The sequence below is a fragment of the Ascaphus truei genome, chromosome 8 (assembly GCF_040206685.1).
Source record: "Ascaphus truei isolate aAscTru1 chromosome 8, aAscTru1.hap1, whole genome shotgun sequence".
NCBI lineage: Eukaryota > Metazoa > Chordata > Amphibia > Anura > Ascaphidae > Ascaphus > Ascaphus truei.
Genome location: NC_134490.1, coordinates 6,963,622 through 6,975,637, shown reverse-complemented (window position 1 = coordinate 6,975,637; position 12,016 = coordinate 6,963,622). Strand labels below are relative to the sequence as shown.

The following is a 12,016-nucleotide window of genomic DNA, read 5'->3' as shown; positions in this document are numbered from 1 at the left end:
ATGTTTGTATGCTTCCATTCTGTTGCCCTTGCAAATAACCATAGTTTCTTGAACTCCATTTCTTGGGTTGGCGATCAAACGAACTTGCGGTGTCTGCTCAGTACCATTACATGACAAAGTCATATTTCATTCAACCTTTTCACCAAATCAGACCTGTTGTAGTTTCACGTTTGACATCAGCACCATCTTCTGTCCCAAACTGTTTTGTGCAATAACTAAGTAGCAGTTTCTAAATTAGCCTCCCTATCTTTCCCACCGCAAGTGCTAGAACAGCAACAAATAAATAACACAGAAAGTGATACAAAAGATTACGAGGCAGTCTGGTAGAAGTGTATTGTGATTTTATTGATTATTGCTATTCATTTGCTTACATTTACGTGTAAGACACAGGATTATGCAAATAGAAAGAAATTCAGAAAGTAACAAATAATAGCTGTAATCTAAGGTTTAGAAAGTCAAGAAAGTGAAGTACCCAAAACCCCCGTCTATCGCTAACCCACATGGTATGTACATTTTTGGATGCAAACAGAACAATTCTTAAAGGAGCAATAACTAACCTCCATTTGTGTTACAGGACTGGAAGTGGGAGGTCCCCCAGAGATGAACCGCACTATTTCCAACTCTTTCCCCCTCCCCCCCCCTCTCGTTCCCCGAGATAATTACTGGTGAAGTTATCGGTATTACTTCCTAGTTTTTAAAGGGGATTTGAATGGCCATTCTATAGGAAGCCACAACCAAGCATGTTACAGCGTCCTATTGGCCAGAAATTTGGCAGCCATTTTGCTTCCCCTGAGAGAGATTTCACTTCACCGTTAATTATCTCGGGAACTGGGGAGCCCCGGAGCTGAAAACAGTGGTGTTTTGGCTCAGTGGGGTCCGGGGGTCACATCCTATAATAAAAATAGGGGCTAAAAACAAAAAATCAGTAGGGAGAACCGTCCCTTTAATATCCTGAGGTTGCTGAAGAGAATCCCTAAATATGTTGTTTCTAATCCCACTGAATTTCGTTGTTTGGGTTTTGTTGCAGGGTACAAGATTCTGATCGGGGCTGAAATATAGAACCTTTAACCCCCCGTATAGTAACAGAGCAGCCACACACAGAAAGTGTTATTAGCTGGGAAAGAATGGGATTTATTAGAGACGTATGAATGGCCCCCCTATGGTTATATACCACACAGAGATATTACCGTCTCGTTAGATTGGGTGCAAAGAAGATTTCCATATCTCTTTCTCTCTGCATATAAAAAGCCCGGTATTGCATCTAATCTGGTGTACCTGGGGTTCCTATGTCATGCCTATTATTTTACCAGCATAAATATGTTACATGGTTGTTCTAAAGACAATGGGGCTGATGCATCAAGGCAAATGTGACGCAAATTGCGTAATTCTCATCTTGTGTCTTTTTGCGTCAATGTATCAAGGTGTTTGCTCTAAGTTTTGCATCGTGTGTGCCTCAGTTTGTCTTTAGAAGGAGTGAGGGAGGAGTTGCATGACACACAGATTACAATGAGATGCAGAAACCTCTGCGTCTGCGCGGGTCACTTTCAGATCTTGTATTTGCATCCAAAAAATCCGCCGGGTCTGAGACGGCGTAAACTTTTCTCGCTAAGAATTTGCAGCAAATGTAAGAAACACTTTCATACATTCAACACAAATATACGAGAAAATGGCGCAATGCGGCAAAGCAAACCTCTATTCACACTTTCTTTAAGTTCATACATCTCCCCAATGTCTACATTGGTAGTGGATCGGCAAAGTGCATTACCTGTCTGTTCCTACACCACCACTCTATGACAATCCTGTGTACATATTCCAACAAAAAGACTAATTTTACCACCGATACCATAAATAGTCATAAAATCTCTGGTGTCTACCGCCCAACCCCCACCTCCCCCGCAGTGTGGTCTGTCAAAGTGTTTGGCGAGGAGGCTAAAAGAATTCACATACGACCAGGTGTTTTTCATTGCAATTCTTGTCATTCCATTTTCCAGTGGTGTACATTTCCACGCAGTCCTCCACCCCTTTGTCATTATTCGGTTCATTTGGATTCCAGTTAGAGTAGCCAATCAACTCACCAGTTAGGTATCTAAACGTGCCTTCTGTTTCTATGTCGTTTATACCCAAAAATGGTTTCTTCTTGTACTGCAAACTTAGTGCTGACACAGCTTGGTTCTCCTCTGAGTTCAGCGGTGAAGCCAACTGACCTCCAGCTTTGGAGCAAGTTGCTTTTGCATCATTATAATTGCCTTCTACGCCGTTTGTAACAAAGAATTTGTCTCCAGCACTTGTCCCTCTAGAAAAGAGCAATGCTGGAACAGAGAGAAGTAAGTTCTAGTTGAGATATTATGCTCACTACGTCGGATATAATTCAGATATTAAATGTTTCTTTAGCCACAAATGTTCTACGCAATGACCTTGCCAAGATGTCAACTCTCTTGGGGCATTGTTACTTAATAACCAGAGGGGTCAGGTCTGGTGTAACACATCAGGAAATGTAGCACAGAACTGATTGTACGTCAACTTTTTTGGGCTAGAGTACTAACCTTTAATCATTGCTGTTATAGTGATTTGCAAAGCAGTCAGGCGTCCTCCCATAGAAAGTATTTGGATTTTGAGAGCTTCAAGTGCTGAAAGGAAAGGGATTTTTGACACAGTTACAGTAGAGATACATACATAATTGTCCTTGTATTTACTTCATAAGATCATAATTAACTATTTGTTTTGCAGATCGAGTGATCTACAACAGTGCTGCTCAACTCCAGTCCTGAAGACCCCCTTCCAACAGGTCAGGTTTTAAGGATATCACAGCTTCAGCACAGGAGGTTCAATCAGTGGATCTATCAGTGGCCCAGTCTTGAGCCCCTCTGATCTACAACATATGTCAGTAGAATGCATTGCACATGCCTGGCCCTGTAGCAATATAAATTGCCCAATGCTGTTTGGCCACAATAGTGGCCTTAGGTAAGGGCAAATCTTAACAACATTAGGGGCCCCCGGGCAAAGCAGTGCACGGGGCCCGGCCTACACTGCCGCTCCCAGCCTCCCACGCGCTCACTAGCAGCAGCAGGCACCAGAAGTGCTGCACTGCTAGGCTGCGAGTGGTTGTGACGCAAGCCAGGGTGCCGGGCAGGCGGAGAGCGAGCGGAGCCAGGGTGCCGGGCGGGCAGAGAGCGAGCGGAGCCGGGGTGCCAGGTGGGGGGAGAGCGAGTGGAGCCGGGGTGCCAGGCGGGGGGAGAGCGAGACAGGGTGCCAGGCAGGTGGAGAGTGAGACAGGGTGCCAGACGGGGGAAGAGCGAGCGGAGCCGGGGTGCCAGGCAGGGGGAGAGCGAGACAGGGTGCCAGGCGGGGGGAGAGCGAGACAGGGTGCCAGGTGGGGGGAGAGCGAGACAGGGTGCCAGGCGGAGGGAGAGCGAGCGGAGCCGGGTTGCCAGGCGGTGGGAGAGCGAGACAGGGTGCCAGGCAGGGGGAGAGCGTGACAGGGTGCCAGGCGGGGGGAGAGCGAGACAGGGTGCCAGGTGGGGGGAGAGCGTTGGTGGGCACGCATGGGCCAGGCGCTAGGGGCCCCCCTATGCTGTGGGGCCCCCGGGAAACTGCCCAGCGTGCCCATACATTAAGACAGCCCTGCCCGGGGCCCCACACTGTAGAGGACACCACATTTTGCAAATGTTTGCAAATCATTGCATTCTATTCTTTAATGTTAGGGTGGATGAAACAATTGCTAAACTAGATGACAAATGGAGCCATTTAAGGACAAGTATGGATTTGGTGTAAATTTTTTGGCTAAAGTGGGTGATGATAACCTTGAAAAGGGAGGCAAAGAGTTGCTGGCTGGAATCAGGAGTTGTTTTATGTGATGGTAGGTGGTAGCCGACCTTCATAATAAAGGTGAAGCCCGGCTGGCTGCCTCTAAAAACCGGGGGTTAAGAGCTGAGAGTGTCAGCTCTTGGGTCTAGTGATATATTCATTGTGTTTCCCTGTAACTCTGTTCCCATTATATTGTCCCCTGTAGGATTATAAAATAGGGATTGCATGTGTGGTTAGGATCCCTTATAGGAAATAGCTACAGGACCGGGAGCGGGAGGTTAAGGGTGGATGTTGGGGGGAAAATAGGGTTAAAATCTGTGTAAAGTGTTGCTGATATTTTTCCCTCAAATAGTGTATGCTTTGCGGGTACGCGTCTGTACATAAAGGCGTGGTGTGTTATGGAAGTCTAATGAAACTCTATGGGAAATCTGTGACCCGCCAGCACGTTCTGCAATGCAGGAGCCTGTTTTAAATCCCGATTACAGAGTCCAAATTTTAGGGTCCAAGTTCTAGGGACCATGTTTTACAGGCCATGTTTTAGGGTCCAAGTTCTCGGGACCATGTTTTAGGGACCATGTTTTACAGGCCATGTTTTAGGGTCCAAGTTCTCGGGACCATGTTTTAGGGAGCAAGTTTTAGACTCCAAGGTACCAATGTAAAAGTATGGGTAACCATTACTTGCAGCCAGCCCCGGTAATGTAATCAAAGGAGCAGATGTGCAAGGTGTCAGGACAGTTGGAAAATGGGGGAGGGCGGAGTACCAAGTCCGGAGAACAAAAGCATCCCGCTGGGGCACCGCTTGGACTGCCAGACCTGGTGGAGCCTGCCCAGCGGGCGGCAATGGGTTAGCTGGGGGAAGATGCTGATCATAGGCATGTTTAACATTGGCCAAATCATATTTCCCACTTTGCTGGCAACCTGAGCCTAAGCACGCCCCTCCTTTAATTGGGTAAAGCCAGGCGAGCCTCCGTCTCAGGATTGGCTGGTGGGTAATTTCCCACACTCTGATTGGTCGCCGCTCTGACTTCCATGCTAGAGATAGCTCAGCAGAGTGTATGTAAGTAGATGGCCCGATCAGAGAACCAAACCATCTAGTGGCTTGAGTCGGTGATGCAAAGGCAGGTTTTTCAAAGTTGCTCTGTTGCAAAAAGCAGAGCAACCGGCTTCATTTTTGGAGCTAGGAAATTTTGCCTAGCTAAAGCTAAGTCAGACGTGTGGAACACATTCTGAAAATAGAACGTAGCAGCCGTGATTGGGCATTCTCCCCAAAAAGAGTACCAGGAAGCACGGGACGAGGTCACAGTCAGGGTAACCCTCCCGAAGCAGGCGCCCTGCACCTATTTGAGGCTACTTTTGGCCGCCAGACCCCCAGTTGGTATGTATTTTACTGTATTTTGTGTAACCTATGTATGTTTGCGGGCTTGCCAGAACAATCGCAATTTATTCAATAATCTTGTTCTGCCTAGTGTATGATCCCGGTAAGGTAAAAAAGTGTTAAAAGTGTTGGTCCCCGTGACAGTTTTAGGTTATATACGCAACCTCAAGAAAAAGGCCCAGCTTTAGTAACCCTTCAGTTTATTCATTAGTCTAACACTGAAATATTTACCCACATGTATGTGTAGTGCTTTGCATTACTCTCACTGTCCTTGTAACAGTTTTGTCTGGTGAGAGGTCATTTGCAAAGTTGAAAATTATAAAGAATTATTTACGCTCTCTATGTCACAGGAACGTGCAGTGGGATTAGCATCGATTTCAATTGAACATAACATTGGCAGAGATTTAGATCACAGGGATCTGATTCAGGACTTTGCTCCCAATTAAGCTCAAAAAGTTACATTGCAATAAATATACCATTGGATTTGATTGATCAATTAACTGGCTATCAGCATATATCCTATTATGATATATTTTTGTGTTGATAAGAGTATTAATTTACATGTGTAGGTAACAGCCTGTTACTTTTGATTGTTTATGACTTGTGTAACTGTTACAGTGTGGTGGTGATATAATGTTACATGTTATGTACATTGGAATATTCTTCTCTCCAGATGTAATAAATATGAATTACACTAGATGTACAGTATTATGATACTTTCATTGTCGCTTCATCGACAGGATAAAGTGACATTTAAATCAGAAATGCCCGAGGTGTTTATAAGTCGTCAAATCCACTTCTATCCACTTTTAAGACCCATCTTAAAACACTCCTCCTTAACGACGCATATGAGTAGTTCCGTGGCTGATACTTTACACCTCTTACATAAACCTTGGCCCCTCCTACTGTCTCTGTACGTTCTTCCTATTTACAAATTAGATTGTAAGCTCTTTGGGACAGGGACTCCTTTTCCTAAATGTCACTTTTATGTCTGAAGCACTTCTTCCCATTATGTGTTATTTGCTATTTATATGATTGTCACGTGTATTACAGCTGTGAAGTTTCTATGTACATTATTGGTGCTATATAAATAAAGATATACATACAATCAAGGCTTACTATTCAATGTAAATTAAAAAGAATATATATCAATATATTGTTGGTAAAACTGCTGATTGAAGATATTATAAGTAGAGATGTGCACAATGGGGGATGATTACTGAGTGACACGCAGAGTGACCGTGAAGGGGAGAAACCTGAAAACAAGTGTGCTCTCACATGTGTGCGCTTCTTCTGAGTGTGCAAATGGACTAAGCAAGCCCAGCAGGGCACACCCGGCACACCCAGCACCCGCTGCTAACGTGCTTGTGAGAAACCCATCTGTTTCCCCCGCATTACAAACAGGAGCTGGCTTCTATAGCCCTTATATTGTCTCATATGTGGGTAGCTTGGGGAAATGGTCAATATTTGTTGCCTGGAAATTATCATCACGGTTACGGATATGCAAACTTCTTGAAAATGTAACCATACTGTGAAATAAAACTGCCAGATATTTGCACATCTCTGCTCTGCTGGAAACAAAAACGCACTTAGAGCACCGTTGCAATAACCCTTTCATCTGTATCATAAAGATCATTACATTAAATAAATGGTGTAAGTAACATTGCTTTCACATTTCATTCTCTGTTTCACAATCATCTGATTAATCTCTCTATACAAAGTGTATACGTACCCGAAGCTCCAGTTTCACCCTTCTCTCCTTGTGGTCCCTGCGCTCCCCTCAGGCCTTGAATTCCAGCAATACCTTGGGGTCCCGGAGGACCATTTAATCCTGGTGGTCCTGGGAAGAGAAGGAGGTGAATGTTTTCAATGTTTAAACAAAATAGTCTGATGCCTCTTATCTTACTTGAATTCCTACGTTTACAGCGTATCTGCAACCAAAAAGTTGATCAATGTGTTAAATGAAGGAAATTATTTATCTCCATAGACGTCCATGTGTCCAGTAACATAAAAAGCACTGGGAAATCAAAGTATTAAGAACATGAGTTCATGAGGGGATTAAAGAATGTTACATAGTAGATGAGGTTGAAAAAAGACATACGTCCATCAAGTTCAACCTATGCTAAATTTAGACTACAGACACATCCTATATTTGTACTTACCGTATATTTATCCAGAGGAAGGCAAACAAAAAACCCCAGTGACATATCATCCAATGATATTTCATAAGGGGGGGGGGGGGGAAATAAATTATTTCCTGACTCCAGATTTCTCCCTGGAATAACATTGTATGTCAAAGTACCACTCATTAGCTGAAGTATGCCATGGCATGTGCTTTGGGTGAGCAGAGCTCTCTCTCTGTGCCACATGTTTACCATACATAGAGTTGTTTACTACAAAGGAAGTGTGACTCATTAATTTAAGTATGCATTTTGCTACAACACTTAGTACTGATTGGAGGACGCCTAACCAAAATGCTATAAATAAGAGCCTAGGCTGGGGATAGTGCCAGAAACTTCTCCATGGACTGTGCAGATGCCCTGGCCAAGAAATCCCCTTGCTCTCTCGGGATCAGACTAGACTGATTAGGGCCAGCAAACATGTGAAGTTCGTCAGGTATTTAGTGCCTCTGAGAGTTAGTATCCAATTATTCCCTGAAGAAGTAGCGGTACAGCTACGAAACGTGTAGGATAATTGTTTTTTACTCTGTTTATAAGGAGTGGTGCCCAAAATATTACTCTATATTCAAGGTGTGGTCTTACTAATGCTTTGAAAAGGGGCATAATTATGTTTACTTCCTTTCCATCCATTGCCCATTTAATGCAAGATAAGATCTTGTTTGCATTTGCAGCTACTGCATGACTTTGGGCACTATTGCTAAGCCTGCTGTCTACAAGCACTCCTAAATCCTTCTCCATCAAGGATTCCCCCAATTTAATTTGTAAGTTGCCTGTTTATTCTTGCATCCCAAATGCATAACCTTACATTTATCTGTATTAAACCTCATCTGCCATTTACCTGCACATGTTTCCAGTCTCTCCAAGTCCTTCTGGAGAGAAATTACATACTGCTCTGATTCTACTATCTTACACAATTTTGTAACATCAGCAAAGATGGAGACCTTGCTCTCGATGCCAACCTCAAGGTCATTAATAAGCAAGTTAAAAATCAGGGGTCCCAGTACCGATCCCTGAGGTACCCCACTCACAACTTTAGCCCAACCTGAAAAAGTTCAATTTTTGACAACCCTATGTTGTCTATCCTTCAACCAGTTTTCAATCCAGGTGCATATATTATTGCTGAGTCCAATTTGCTTAATTTTGTACACCAACCTCTTGTGTGGAACCGTATCAAAAGCCTTTGGAAAATCTAAGTAGACCACATCAACTGCATTACCCTGGTCTAAATTCCTACTTACCTCCTCAAAGAAACAAATAAGGTTAGTTTGGCATGATCTATCCTTTATAAATCCATGCAGACTTTAACTAATAATTTTGTTTTCCATTAGGTATTTCTGAATATTATCCCCGTATTAAACCTTTAAGTCGTTTCCCCACTATTGAAGTCAGGCTTACAGGTCTGTAATTTCCCGGTTGTGATCTAGCTCCCTTTTTAAATATAGACACCACACCTGCTTTACGCCAATCTTGTGGTACTGAGCCTGTGGAAATGGAGTTCTTGAATATTAAATGTAATGGTTTAGCTATTATTGAACTTAACTCCTTGAGAACTCTTGGATTTATGCCATCGGGGCCAGGTGCCCTATTTACTTTAATTTCTTCAAGCCGCGTATGAACTTCTTCCTCAGTTAACCAATTGTTCATTGATATGGAGGTTGTGGCTTTCTCACCTCCCCCAAGGAGAACGGATCTGTTAACTATCATAGCCAAATTGATGCCCTTTCTATACCTGGGATATCTGTCTGTGCCAACCAAGGCGTCCAGACTTTAAGATAATTGTCGCAGTGTCGTTAACCAGACTCGTTAACTTTTCCATCTGGCAGATAAACCAAATGCGATTCCAAATCTTTGGGATGGTTGGTATGTCTGAGCTTTTCCATAGTGCTGCGATCTCACACCGCGTTGCAAGTGCAAAGTGAGCAATGAGTTTATTGTGAGCTTTATAGAGACTAGCGGTCTGTTCAGGAGAAACAGCCATGGATCAGGGGGAATAGTGAGATCAAACAGTCTCTGTAGCCAAAGTCTAATTGTCTCCCAGAATGGGGAGATCCGCGGGCAAGACCACAGCATATGGAACAGGTCTGCTGATCCTCCACACTGGCAGGGGCACAGCGGGGAGGATCCCGGCACAAACCTGGATAATTTCAGTGGGGTAAGGTACCATCGCATCAGGACCTTATATGCGTTCTCCTTGAGGGTGGTACATATGGAACTCTTTGCTGTGGCTAGAAAGATAGCACTCCAGTCCACGTCCTCCAGACACTCTCCGATGTCTGCTTCCCATCGTGATCTATATGAGGGTATCTCCTGGGCTTGATCGCTTCGCTGTATAGCTGCGAGGTAAGTCCCTTTGTGTCGGTCTCAGCCAGACAGAGCTTTTCGAATCATGTCAATGGGGGGTATGGGGCAAATTTGTTATTGAACGCCCTGACCTGGAGGTATCTAAAGAATTCTGAGTGGGGGATCTCTTTTTCTAGTCTGACGTGATCAAACATCTTAATTTTTCTGTCATGACCTTCCAGATCTTTAATCCGATTATAACCTTTCTTTCTCCAAATTGATATATTACCGACCGAAAGGCCCGGCACGTGATCTTACTTTCTAATGACATTATTAATGATTTCTAAAGCATCCTTTAATTTCTATAGCAGGTTTTAACCCACCTCCCAAGCAGTGCAAGACCTTTGCAACACTTTCCTGTTGTGGTAATTTGTTGCCAATATTCGCAGCAGTTTGAGCAGCAAACTGTAGCAATAGATAATGTTACCTTAGTAATATAAGGATACATTTTAGATGCTGCGTAAGGCTGTGCTTATAGTGCCGGTGACAGCGACGTCGCCCGAAAACAAATGCATTGCCGCCGCTGCCGCGTGCTCTTATAGTAAGCGCGACGGCGACAAAACAACGGAGCGACGTGGCGACGCGAATTCCTGAGGCTGGCAATATTTTATTTTCAAGGGCTGTCGCCTCATGTGACAGCCCCTGAACCAATCAAAGGTCAGGTCGCCCGCGACATCGCCACAAAGCGAAGTACAACTTTCGCTAGCGGCGACGGGTGTGTCACCCGTCGCGGGCACTATACACGCGGCCTTACACAGGCTGAAGCAGCCATTATGTTAGCCACACAATCTGGATTTTTACAGATTTATAACAGGAGCACCAAACCATTCACAGCCTAGCTAAGGGTGTAGAATTATACAGTCACATGGTTTACATTATATAAATAGTATTGCTGCTTTAACAGAATGACTCACTTATGATAAGATAAATAGATAAGTATTTAACTATATAATTTGTCACATTGGATGTAGCACTGAGGCTTTTTGTGTGTTGTTGTATCACATTGACACTTAGCATTAAAAACTAAAAGCACCGTCTGGTGTTTGTAGATGGGGTTATTTACCTTGTTCCCCAACTGGTCCCCTTGGTCCTTCGTTCCCATCTTTGCCAGATAATCCGTCCTTTCCTGGAGATTCACATGTAACGATAGAACAGACATCTTTGTCCTTCCCGTGGCACACTTTGGTACCGGCTGCTACCAGTGACACACCGAGCAGAAGGGCGCTGAGAGTCTGAAGAAGAAGCATCTTGCACCTGTTTGTACCTGTATAGAAAGACAAGTGAACAAATCTTCCTGCAATGCTAATTGTACATTTTACAAGTACTACTTGTGAAAACGTAACATTATTAGAAATGTCAGAGCAACAAACTGTAGTATTTTGAAATGTGAAATTAGTCAAATGAGATGAAACATTTGTATAATCACACAGTATGGTTTGGTATTACTCACCCGGTCCTGCTACTGTAACTCTGCAGCAGAACTCCAGCAGGTTAGAGAGAGAGAAATTGTTGTGTCAAGCACATGGAGAATATAGATTTATATATATATCCTCCAAAGAAGAAAAAAGCCAAACAGAGGGCAGTACCCCTCATTATGCAAAGAATTGGAATGTAGACAAGTTATAAAAGCATCCGATAAGCTTCATTTCAAGAACCTTTATTGTAAGACTTTATTTTGTTTATATGGTGATGAATACATTGTGTATTAAACTGTTATGCAAATATATTTGCTAATCTATCAGTTTGTTTTAAATGCTTTCATTGTAACCTATTGTTGTCTCTGCCAAGGTTGATATATTATTAACATAAAGTGATGATTTCCTTATCTGCCTCACTGGGCATGATCAGAATAGTACATTTTAGGCTTCATTTATTATATGTTCAGTATCTTTTGTGCAAAATCTGCCAACTAGGAAGCCAGTGTTGAGCTATTGGATTAGCATAATATGTTCCTATTCGCCCGTCACTTTCTCTTCTAACTTCCATATGTGGGTCTTGATGTTGGCAGAAAGGGAGGTTGTGATACTCCACAAATTTACAGTACTGGTGACCATATGTCTTCATATCAGATATCCAGGGGCAGGCTGGGAAACCGGCCCAAGAATCAGGCAGCCAACACACCATACACACACACTTGCACACCAGATCCATGCACCATACACAGACATCATACACGCATGCACACCTTAAACATACACCATACACAGAAACGATGCACAGACACCAGATCAATGCAGTATACACAGACACCATACACAGACACCATGCATGCACCATACTCAGACACCATACATAGACACAATGCACAGACACCATG

The 12,016-nt window shown here is 43.5% G+C and overlaps 1 protein-coding gene across 1 annotated transcript; it reads right to left on the bottom strand.

The window, feature by feature from the left end:
- Positions 1-343: 343 nt before the first annotated feature.
- Positions 344-11,195, bottom strand: LOC142500863 (pulmonary surfactant-associated protein D-like). Its single transcript, XM_075610154.1, has 5 exons — positions 11,150-11,195; positions 10,763-10,963; positions 6,912-7,019; positions 2,544-2,627; positions 344-2,309 (listed from the first exon to the last, which is right to left on the bottom strand). Exons 2-5 carry the CDS (start codon positions 10,944-10,946, stop codon positions 1,930-1,932), a joined length of 756 nt encoding a protein of 251 aa, XP_075466269.1. The 5' UTR covers positions 10,947-10,963; positions 11,150-11,195; the 3' UTR covers positions 344-1,929.
- Between the last annotated feature and the right edge of the window lie 821 nt (positions 11,196-12,016).